The 11,625-nt window shown below is 34.3% G+C and overlaps 2 protein-coding genes across 2 annotated transcripts; both read right to left on the bottom strand.

The window, feature by feature from the left end:
- Window positions 1–177: 177 nt before the first annotated feature.
- Window positions 178–2,566, bottom strand: LOC135130810 (probable cytochrome P450 4d14). The gene is made up of 8 exons (XM_064058232.1): window positions 2,416–2,566; window positions 1,585–1,734; window positions 1,351–1,536; window positions 961–1,301; window positions 845–913; window positions 617–788; window positions 393–566; window positions 178–342 (listed from the first exon to the last, which is right to left on the bottom strand). The coding sequence occupies exons 1-8, from the start codon at window positions 2,564–2,566 to the stop codon at window positions 182–184; spliced, it is 1,404 nt and encodes a 467-aa protein (XP_063914302.1). The 3' UTR covers window positions 178–181.
- Window positions 2,567–5,796: 3,230 nt separating this feature from the next.
- Window positions 5,797–10,285, bottom strand: LOC135130809 (uncharacterized). The gene is made up of 16 exons (XM_064058231.1): window positions 10,051–10,285; window positions 9,499–9,894; window positions 9,114–9,454; window positions 8,998–9,066; window positions 8,773–8,944; window positions 8,549–8,722; window positions 8,336–8,495; window positions 7,994–8,112; window positions 7,611–7,799; window positions 7,349–7,561; window positions 7,115–7,300; window positions 6,725–7,065; window positions 6,609–6,677; window positions 6,381–6,552; window positions 6,157–6,330; window positions 5,797–6,106 (listed from the first exon to the last, which is right to left on the bottom strand). Exons 1-16 carry the CDS (start codon window positions 10,193–10,195, stop codon window positions 5,946–5,948), a joined length of 3,081 nt encoding a protein of 1,026 aa, XP_063914301.1. The 5' UTR covers window positions 10,196–10,285; the 3' UTR covers window positions 5,797–5,945.
- Window positions 10,286–11,625: the final 1,340 nt, after the last annotated feature.

Below are 11,625 nucleotides of genomic sequence, written 5' to 3'. Positions count from 1 at the left end.
AGGAAGACAAGATTTCTTAAAATAGTCACATTTTATTTTATCTACAAAGATTTTTATATTCACTTACATGTTTTTTCTTGATCGATATGCAACCAGTAATACGAAAACTGTGACAAGTATGCTAAACATCCAGGACAATTGAATAAACTTACTTACTACAATCAAACAAAAACCAACTACATCAATTTCGTTTTTTTAGTGTAACTTTAATGCCATTGACCGATTTCAGAACAGTTTCCACTGATAATTTCAACTCGTGTCTCGGCAAAGTTGGTTTGATTTCAAAATGCCTCACGATTTTCGAAATTATGCTTTTCGTTTCCAACATGGCGAATCTTTGGCCTGTAAAAATCACAATGATAACTGAAGAAAGCGGTGTCAGAAATACGCACCGATACAATTTCTTGGGCCGGCACTGAACGGAATGTAGGCATAAGGAAACGCACTATTAAAATTTTGGAACCTTTCAGGTTTGAATTTTTCCGGCTGTGGAAAAAATTCCGAGCTTCTGTGCAAGCCGTAGATGAAAAAAATAATATTGGTGTTTTTGGGTATTAAACTATCGTCTAAAATTTTTGGAAGGCTAGAAATGTGTCCCCTAAATTTTACAATTTACCAAATTTAATTTCTTCTGTTGTGTATCTTCCAATAATTGGCACTGGAGGATACAAACGAAATGTTTCCTTAATGACGCACTCTAAATATTTCATGTCTTGTAAATCTGAATAAGTTACTGGTGGATTTTTGTCATCTCCGAACAGTTCTTTTTGCTCTTGTAGAACTTTTTCCTAGAAAAAATAAAAGTTGGATAGGTAAAACTCGAAATCAAGCAATTTTTGACAACCTGTTCTTCAGGATGGTCGGCCAAACAATATAAAATGAAAGAAATACCAGCAGCTGTTGTATCGTGTCCCTTAAAACCCACAAAATTGAAAAAGTCGAGAAACCACACTCGTGTACCTCGAACATAAACGTATCCACTTCTTCTTGAAGTTCCCCGATCGTGAGGATATTCTCGTCGTGGGAAACTTTTAGAAGCAAATCTAAGAAAGCCATTCGTTTGGTTGTTTTTTCAACAGGTTTGTTTCTTTTGGAATCGATGACACTTAGAGTAAAACCATGTAAAATTTTTAGTGCATTCTTCTGAATGTAGTAATCTCTAGTTAACCAAAATGTGTATTTTGAAACTTTTATTAACGACAAGGTTCTCTCTATGACGATTCGACCCATCTGTTGCACACTTTCCACATACTGTGAATTTTCGCCACTTTGGACGTTCATTTTTGTACCCATTGCAGTTTCTGGGACATAATTTTCGAAACAAGGAAGTATTAATTAGGCTGTATTTACCACAGATTGTGTCTAGGGCACACAAAGTGACCAAACGATGTACGTCAACGCTGGATTTACCGTCATACTTTCCCAATTTTCCGATCAGAACATCACCCACTGATTCAAAAACTCCAACAAAATCCTTCAATATCTCAGTGTGAAAAGCCAGTGTTAAAATTTTCCTGTGTCTTCTCCAGTAATCGCCTAAAATTCTCCAAATCGTTTCTTTCGTCCCTGAAATTCAAAACCTACCGTCGCTTATCAGCAATCCATTTCCCAACCAGCGTCGAAAGAACTGGTAATTTTGTGATTTTTTCAAGATTTTATTGTGGCTTAAAACGAATTTAACAAATTTATAGTCGATAGTCACCAAGCTTTTCGATAAAGGAAAAACTGATGGTCCTATATTTAATTTCAAAGTGTTGCCATAATTTTCGATATACCGGGATAAGTTGTATATTATGCCTAAACTTAGTAAATCGAAATATAATTTTGTACTTTTTGAATACTTTACTTGTGGTTGATGTTATAGTGGAGATATGACCTAAAAGTGGATGTCCTGGAGGTTCAGGAAATTTACATAAATCATTTCGATTTGAAGATTTATTTAGATAAAAATATACGCAAAATAATGCGAGTATTAATGCATACAACAACATGGTAAAGTGCACTGACGAACATAATCAATGCACTTTACAAATTGCTTATTATTCCAGATAATAATTAGATGCACCACTTGTTAACTCTGAAATGCACAGCATTAATGAGCTATTAATTAATTAATTTTTATAGGTTTCTGTCTATTAAATGCCAATTTACATTTATAAAAGTTGGCTGGTGGGAAAGCCATAACTGTATCCTGAATGTGAAAACCAGTAAATGAAACTAACTTTATTTAAACTGTTTAATGCTTGACTGGCTGCATTTTTAACATTTTTGGGCAAGACGTATGGATTTTCTCGACACTCGCTGGACTCGACTCGTTGACTGAATGATCGAAATAATAATCGTTCCCGAAGGTCGCCTTTATTTAAACACACACTTCCTTCTAGATGTGCGGCGATCGAGGTCTTTCTGGAATACCCATCGCGAGTTCCGCTTCCAGGCTTTTCTTTAGCAAACGCCGCCCGGCCGCCGACATCAACGATGAGTCATCATCGCCGTACATCGTCTTTTGACGCATTTTTTTGAACGACGCATTTGTCCAACGCCATTTTGAACCGCCAGATTGCATGTTATGTTTTTACTTCCCGAGCGTAAGCAAAGAAAGTATTGTAATCGAGTCCGTCGGCCGACTCTCTACTTTTACGTTTTCTCGATCTTTCATGACCCCTAGAAGACGAAGAAATAGGTCTCCCATTCCCGTCTGTCTGTCCGTCTGTCCGTCTGTCCGTCTGTCCGTCTGTCCGTCTGTCCGTCTGTCCGTCTGTCCGTCCGTCTGTCCGTCTGTCCGTCTGTTGTCACGGATTTTTATTAGACAGATAATCTCCGAAAGTACTCGACCGATTGTTGTGAAATTTTGTACTTATATTAAGAATATCATGTAGATGGTAAAACGCTAACCAAAATTTGTCGAATCATCCCCACCACTAAAGCGATGACGTCACTTCAAAATTGTACATAGTAAATGGGTTTTCAATTGTATGAAATAACATAGTCCTACACATGTAGTTTACAACTCTGAATCGACTTTTCACCCGAAACGTCCAGATTTTTGGAAAAAAAATCAAAATTATAAAACAACATTTTGAAATTTAATTTTTAATCTGCTAACCAGAATGCTTTGAAATGTTGCAGATGTTTTAAGGCTATAAAGAGCATCATAAATCTTTAGTCAAAAAATATTTGCTTACCCCCTCCAAAAACTTGATGACGTCAGCTCAAAAGTTTGTGGAATAAATCATATCTAAAATGTACAAAATATGATGAGTCTGTACTTGTGAACTATCACTCCATTAATATTTTTTGGATTTGCATATACAGGGTGACTCAAAAAAATTAATGAATGCGTAAATATATTTTATTGATTTAATCAGGAACTACAAAACCGAATGCTCTGAAATCTTGCAGATGTTTTAAGGTCATAAAGAGCATAATAAATGTTTAGTCAAAATATATTTGCTTATCCCCTCCAAAAACTTGATGACGTCAGCTCGAAAGTTTGCCGAATAAATCATATCTAAAATGTACAAAATATGATGAACCTGTACTTGTCATTTATCACTCCATTCATATTTTTTGGATTTGCATATACAGAGTGACTCAAAAAAATTAATGAATGCGTAAATTTATTTTATTGATTTAATCAGGAACTACAAAACCGAATGCTTTGAAATCTTGCAGATGTTTTAAGGTTATAAAGAGCATAATAAATTTTTAGTCAAAATATATTTGGTTATCTTCTACAAAAAACTGATGACGTCAGCTCAAAAGTTTTCCGAATAAATCGTATCTAAAATGTACAAAATATGATGAGTCTGTACTTGTGATTTATCATTCCATTCATATTTTTGGATTTGCATATGCAGGGTGACTCAAAAAAATTAATGAAGGCGTGAATTTATTTTATCGATTTAATCAGGAATTACAAAACCGAATGCTTTGAAATCTTGGGAATATTTTAAAGTTATTATAAGCATGGTAAACTTTTGTTCAAAATGTATTTGTTCATCCCTCCTAAAAAAATTGATGACGTCACCCTTAAATTTTGCTGAATAAATCCTATCTAAAATGCAAAAAATATGATGAGTTTGTACTTGTGATTTATCATTCCATTCAAATTTTTTAGATTTTCTTAAGAGGTGGTTCAAAAAAATTAATGAAGTCAATTTATTTTATTGATTAAATTAAAGGCAACACTTATTATTAGTATTACACCCCAACCAACCCAATTTGGTAGACACAAAATTTGTTAAAGGAAAAACTCGGTTGAAACATAAGGGTAGCACGCTTATTTACATCGACTTTAACATTACAGACCTGCATTTGTTTTATGCGTTCACTTGATTCCGCGAATGTGAAATAGACATGTTTATAATCAACCAATTGTGAATTTCACCGTCAAGAATTAAAATAAAACCCAATGTTTTATATAATAAGCGGAAGTCGAAGCAATAAAACCGACGGTCGTTTTGTTTACAGTTTCTGTGTTTGGCTCTCACGTATGCTGTTACGCCTGTCATCTTAAATTAACAATGTTTATACATACACGATTTTCAGTTGCCTCTGATACGTAGGTATACGTGAGTAAATTGTTTCGTTATTTTATTGATTATTACAAATCAATATTCAAACGACCCAATTCATTTTCCCGAAAATTTGAGAATATAATAATTTTATTCTTAGTATTACACTACATCTATCCCAACTGATATACGTGTCCTTGCAAAAATGTTGATGACGTCATCGCAATTTTTTTTTAAATTCCCACTACAAAAATGTAATGAGAAAAAAAACACAATAGGCATGCAGTCGTCAAGTTTCCGACAGCGAGGGAAGTACTGTCTAAACTCTTTAGACCAATTTTTTGTTTATGTGTTTGGGGGAATGTACAACGATGGCCCACAATGCAGCTACATAACTTCACTTTTAAAAATTTAACCAATAACTCGAGTGGACATAAAATATAAAACTCATGTAATTTTGTTAGATTTGCAACTTTTCACTTCACACAATTTTTGCGTCACTAATTTTCTTTGTTGTGTAATTTAAATTGAACGTAAACTTTCAATGCTCTGTAGTTCCTAATCTAATGTAACTTTTATCTATACAAGTTTTATTTCACACCAGATCTTTTTTGTTTTTAAAAACCTTTGCTGTTTTTTTTGTTTTGTAAATATCTTGTTGATTAATGTATCCATCATATAAATTGTCTGGTGTCCAATCTTAATCTCAGATAAGAATTATTGTTGTTTCAAATTTCACAAGAGTGTATGTCGAATTTAAATGTTGTTTATTGTTCTTTTGAACTTTAACGCTTGTTCAGTTTTCGTTAATATCAGAGTTATAGAAATTAAACATTTAAATGGAGTTGAGATTAAATAACACCGAAATACGTGGCAGAAGCGGAGTGCGCGTTTCCTAGTCGAGCTGGCAGGATTTATCGCGCTTTCTGCACAAATGATGCAGACTAGAATAGAAGTCGAGATGACATAACGCTATCGGTTTCTACCGCATAGCGGGGACCCAACTGAGAGTTTGCGTCCGTAACGACCTGCTGGTATGTTAAACATCCAGGAAGCATAAAACAATTGAATTTAGTTTTTTTTTTTCAGTAACAGGCGCAGTAAAATCAGGTTCACAGTTGTCAGGTTTAACGAAATGTTGGTCAACTGTAAATTTTTATATTTAAAGATTAAAGGAATATCTAAAAGAGTGAAGTGATAAAAAAACGTCTCCAAAATAACAGAAATAAAAATTGCTGATTCAATCTTGAACTTTAATCATTAAATTTCGTGATGGTGCTAACCTACAAATTTCTTACAAATGAATTTGCCACCTAGGGAGATTAGCCTAAGACGTAATCTCTTTAAATTCCAGCATGATTATTTCTAGACATAAGAGCTATAAAGGTATAAATAGCAATTACTGCAATCAAACAAAAACCAACTGCATCATTTTCGTTTTTTAAGTGTAACTTTAATTCCATTGACCGATTTCAGGACAGTTTCCACTGATAATTTCAACTCGTGTCTCGGCAAAGTTGGTTTTATTTCAAAATGCCTCACGATTTTCGAAATTATGCTTTTCGTTTCCAACATGGCGAATCTTTGACCTGTAAAAATCACGATCATAATTGAAGAAAGCGGTGTGAGGAATACGCACCGATACAATTTCTTGGACCGGCACTGAACGGAATGTAGGCATAAGGAAAAGCACTGTTAAAATTTTGGAACCTTTCAGGTTTGAATTTTTCCGGCTCTGGAAAAAATTCCGAGCTTCTGTGTAAGCCGTAGATGAAACAAACAATGTTGGTGTTTTTGGGTATTACAGTATCGTCTAAAATATTTGGAAGGTTAGAAATGTGTCCCCTAAATTTTACAATTTACCAAATTTAATTTCTTCTGTTGTGTATCTTCCAATAATTGGCACTGGAGGATACAAACGAAATGTTTCCTTAATAACGCATTCTAAATATTTCATGTCTTGTAAATCTGAATAAGTTACTGGGGGGTTTTTCTCGTCTCCGAACAGTTGTTTTTGCTCTTGCAGAACTTTTTCCTAGAAATAAAAAGAGTTGGATAGGTAAAACTGAAAAACAAGCAATTTTTGACAACCTGTTCTTCAGGATGGTCGGCCAAACAATACAAAATGAAAGAAATACCAGAAGCTGTTGTATCGTGTCCCTTAAAAACCACAAAATTGAAAAAGTCGAGAAACCACACTCGTGTACCTCGAACATAAACGTATCCACTTCTTCTTGAAGTTCACCGATCGTGAGGATATTTTCGTCGTGGGAGACTTTTAGAAGCAAATCTAAGAAAGCCATTCTTTTGGTTGCTTTTTCAACAGGTTTGGTTCTTTTGGAATCGATGACACTTAGCGTAAAACCGTGTAAAATTTTTAGTGCATTCTTCTGAATGTAGTAGTCTCTGGACAACCAAAATGTGTATTTCGAAACTTTCATTAACGACAAGGATCTTTCAATGACGATTCGACCCATCTGTTGCACACTTTGCACATACTGTGAATTTTCCCCACTTTGGACGTTCATTTCTGTACCCATTGCAGTTTCTGGGACAGAATTTTCGAAACACTGAAACATTAATTAGGCTGTATTTACCACAGATTGTGTCTAGGGTACACAAAGTGACCAAACGATGGACGTCAACGCTGGATTTACCGTCATACTTTCCCAATTTTGCGATCAGAACATCACCCATTGATTCAAAAACTCCAACAAAATCTTTCAATATCTCAGTGTGAAAAGCCAGTGTCAAAATTTTCCTGTGTCTTCTCCAGTAATCGCCTAAAATCCTCCAAATCGTTTGTTTCGTCGTTATAATTGAAAACTTACCGTCGCTTATCAGCAATCCATTTCCCAACCAGCGTCGCAAGAACTTGTAATTTAGTGATTTTTTCAAAATTTTATTCTGGCTTAAAACGAATTTAACAAATTTATAGTCGATGGTCACCAGACTTTTCGATAAGGGAAAAACTGATGGTCCTATATTCATTTTCAAAGTGTTGCCATAATTTTCGATATACTGGGATAAGTTGTATATTACGCCTAAACTTAGTAAATCGAAATATATTTTTGTAATTTTTGAATACTTTACTTGTGGTTGATGTTATAGTGGACAAATGACCTAAAAGTGGATGTCCTGGAGGTTCAGGAAATTTACATAAATCATTTCGATTTGAAGATTTATTTAGATACAAATATACGCAAAATAATGCGAGTATTACTGCATACAACAGCATGGCAAAGTGCACTGACGAACATAACCAATACACTTTGCAAATTGCTTATTACTCCAGATAATTAGATGTACCACTTGTTAACCCTGAAAGGTACAACATTAATATGCTATTAATAATTAATTTTAATCGGTTTCTATCTATTAAAGCCTGTTTACATTTATAAAAGTTGGCTGGTAAGAATCTGAATCTGAAAACCAGTACATGAAAGTCACTTTTTTTAAACTGTTTAATGCCTGACTGGCTGACTGAATAATCTCGAGTTCCGCTTCCAGGATTTTCTTTAGCGAACGCCACCCGGCTGCCGACATCAACGATGAGTCATCATCGCCGTACATACGAGAACCCATAGGCGTCGTACTGGGGCGGCGTATGGGTTTCTTTCGTAACAAAATTTAACCATGACAGGGAAATATCTCATGGAAACGCGATCAGCTCAATCTTTTTCAAAGCAAATTTAACTGTTTTCAATTTTTGGCTTAATGTGTTATTTAATAATTTTTCTGTTCGTGTTTTCAGTTGCTAAGGAACTTATAAAAAATGCAAAACGACACACACTGATGTCATATTTTATTAAAAAAACTAATGTCGCTTTTTCAACACAACCTTAATTCCATTTACTGATTTCAAAACCGCTTCCACAGACAGTTTCAGTTCGTGTCTGGGCTGAGTTGGTTTAACTTCAAAATGTCTAACAACTTTCGAAATGACGCTTTTCATTTCCAACATGGCGAACTTTTGACCTGCAAGTGCTGATTACAATTTTTACCACAAAAAAATGTCACAAAAGACAAACCAATACAGTTTCTAGCACCGGCGCTAAAGGGAATATAGGCATAAGGAAAAGAAGTGTGAAAATTTTCGAATCTTTCGGGTCTGAATTTTTCCGGTTCCGGAAAAAAGTCCGGATTTCTATGCAAAGCGTAAATAAACAAAACAATATTAGTTCTTTTGGGTATTAAATAACCTTCTAAAAAATTTTCAAATTAAAAAAAATAACCAGAGGATTTCAAAATTTACCAAAATTGACTTCTTCTGTTGTATATCGTCCTATTACCGGAACTGGAGGATACAACCGACAGGTTTCTTTGATAACGCACTCTAGATATTTCATGTTTTGTAAGTCTGAATAAGCCACCGCTGGATTTTTCTCATCACCGAACAACGCTTTTTGCTCTTGGAGCACTTTCGCCTAAAAATAACGAAACTATAATTATATTCTAAATAATAACGTAATTTAGTCACCTGGACATCAGGATGGTCAGCCAAACAATACAATATGAAACAAATACCAGCAGCTGTTGTGTCATGTCCCTAGAAATTTACACACGTTTACAAATTCCAAAAACTAACTATTTTACCTCAAACATGAAAGTATCAACTTCCTCGCGAATCTCATCGTAACTAAGAACATCATCGTCGCGAGAAAACTTCAAAAGCAGATCCAAGAACGCCATTTTTTTCGTTGTCTTTTCAAAAACTTGTCCTTTTTTGGAATTGAGCACCTCTGACGTAAAACCGTGTAAAACCTTCAACGCTTTCTTTTGTTTGTAGTAGTCTTTACATAACCAGAAACTAAAGTCGAACGCACTTATCGGAGAAAAAGCTCTTTCTATGACGATTCTACAAATTTCTTTCACACTCTTCAAGTAGTGTGAGTTGTGGCCACTTTGGACGTCAATTTTCGTACCCATGGCGGTCTCTGTAACGAGTTTGTCAAAAACGAAGTACATAGAACGCACTTACCAGAGATAATGTCAAGCGTTAGAAGAATAACCAGTGGGTGTAAATCCACGCTTGACATTCCTTCATATTTTTCTAATTTTTTGACGAAAATGTCCCCCACCGATTCAAAAACATCTACGAATTGTTTGAGTATCTCGAAATGGAAAGCCGGGGTTAAAATTTTTCTGTGTCTTTTCCAGTAATCGCCATCGCTCAACAACAGTCCGTTTCTCAACCAAGCGCTCAAGAATTTATAATTTTCAGATTTCGTCAAGATTTTGTTGCTGCTTAGAATGAATTCGATGAGGTTGTAATCTTTCGTTACGAGGCCTTCGATTATGGGACAAGCAGCTGGACCACACCTCAGTCTGATAGTCTTTCCGTAGTCGAGAAACTTGCTTGTGACTGCTATTGCATCTGAAGCACACATTAGGGACCATTAATTAAAACGAAGTTAGTTTTGACAACAATAACGCCAACCTCAGAGAATCAGAGCTAACTGTGAATTAAAATATTTTCGATCACAAGGAGAATGTACACGACTAAGCACCAGAAGAAAACATTATACATTACTTTCAGTAGACGGTGCTTGCAGTATGTGTCCTACGAAGAAATTTCCCGGGGGTTCGGGAAATTTATGTAACCCATTTTCCGTATGATGTTTTTTGAAGACAAAATATAAAACGGCTGTTAGGATAAAAGCTGCAACTACCAACATAATTATTAAAAACTGAACAGTCAAGGTTGTGTTTTATAAACTGGTTTTGTTGTGATAAATTAGTATTAATACGAAAAATATCACAGCTTCTTATTTTAAACAACAAAATGTAACATAACTAAAGTTTAAAGATTGCTCCAAGTGTGTATCATTTGCGCTCGAGTGGTTTTTGACTATTTAAAAATAACAATAAGATAAAGGTGAAGTTGGAGATAATACATTGAAAATCTGATTTTAATTAAGACGTATTTATTTATCGCAATTCTGGCGAAACTGGATGGTCAAAAATTATGAAAAAAATCGCGTTTGCGCAAGAGCGATTGGTCCACTAGAAAAACTAATCCAAAGTCGATAAGTCGAAATATTTAGGTTCAAAGTCGAAATTTTAAAATATTTTAAAATGTCAAAGTGGCAGAGAAATCAGTCCTTTCCCCCCCTTTGCTGCTCACTGCATATATGGGTTTTACCGCAGGACGACTATAAAGTATCTGTTTAAAGAAGCAAAGACAATAAATCGCTTTATAATTTTACTTGGAATTTATATTGTAACAGAGACGGCCTTGTCGTGTGTTAAATATACGAATGTAAATTCTTCACGTTAGATAAGAAAACGTGTTGGATTTTCTGCAGTAAACAATATAATGGCGAAATCTTTTCTGTGTTCGAAGCCACGGAAAATTTAGAAATTAGTTCAACTAGTTACGGGGTGATAAGACAGATACTGTGCCAAGTGCTTTTCCTCTTTAGATAATCAAGAAAGATAAATGTGTAAATAAGAGAGACATTCCTTAAAATATTCACACTTTATTTTATCAACAAAGATTTTATATATACTTACAACTAGCTGCCCCGTGAACTTCGTTTCACCTACAATTGGTCTTAATACCCGTAATGATAGAAATCTTGCCTGAATGCTGGTCATTTCCGGGTCAGTGGTGGGTCTTAATAATAAAATAATAATAATTTGTTAATAAAGGTGATTAATAATCGAGATATTTTAACGCGCGAGTTTTTATATTTTTTCTTTTTCTCAATTTGAAATTTTTCAGTTTTTGGATTTTTCAATTTTTTTTGTTTTCAATTTTTCGTTTCTTCAATTTTTGATTTGCAGGTTTTCTAGTTTTCGTTTTAGATATGTAATAATAATTATAATTTTTATTAGAGTTGTTCACTTTTTCAATTTTTCGTTTTTGGAATTTTTTAATTTTTCGATCTTTGAATGTTAGTTTTTGGACTTGACGAACATTTTTCGATTTAATTCGTTCTTTGATTCATTAATTTTTTCTCGATTTCTAGTTTTTCAATGTTTCTATTTTTCGTTTCTTCAGTTCTACAATTTTGTCAAATAAATGTTATATAAATTAAAAAATAGTAACAGTGTACCTATGGTCTATGAATCCGTGTTGAATTTTTATCTTCGACATCGAAAT

This window comes from Zophobas morio, unplaced genomic scaffold (assembly GCF_036711695.1).
Source record: "Zophobas morio isolate AGI-343-1 ecotype UQ-CSIRO unplaced genomic scaffold, CSIRO_AGI_Zmor_V1 ptg000018l, whole genome shotgun sequence".
Taxonomy (NCBI): Eukaryota; Metazoa; Arthropoda; class Insecta; order Coleoptera; family Tenebrionidae; genus Zophobas; species Zophobas morio.
Note: the sequence above shows the minus strand (reverse complement) of the source record. Positions and strands in the feature narration are given on the sequence as shown.

Bases quoted from the DNA above. Each gene is read 5' to 3' on its own strand.
- LOC135130810 (XM_064058232.1), bottom strand. From the start codon at position 2,566: ATGCAATCTGGCGGTTCAAAATGGCGTTGGACAAATGCGTCGTTCAAA. The intron at 914-960 runs GTACACGAGTGT...GTGGGTTTTAAG, and splicing joins TGGATACGTTTATGTTCGAG to GGACACGATACAACAGCTGC. The intron at 789-844 runs GTTGTCAAAAAT...TATTTTTTCTAG, and splicing joins CCGACCATCCTGAAGAACAG to GAAAAAGTTCTACAAGAGCA.
- LOC135130809 (XM_064058231.1), bottom strand. From the start codon at position 10,195: ATGTTGGTAGTTGCAGCTTTTATCCTAACAGCCGTTTTATATTTTGTC. The intron at 9,067-9,113 runs GTAAAATAGTTA...GTAAATTTCTAG, and splicing joins TTGATACTTTCATGTTTGAG to GGACATGACACAACAGCTGC. The intron at 8,113-8,335 runs GTTTTTTTAATA...ACGCCGCCCCAG, and splicing joins GTGTTGAAAAAGCGACATTA to TACGACGCCTATGGGTTCTC.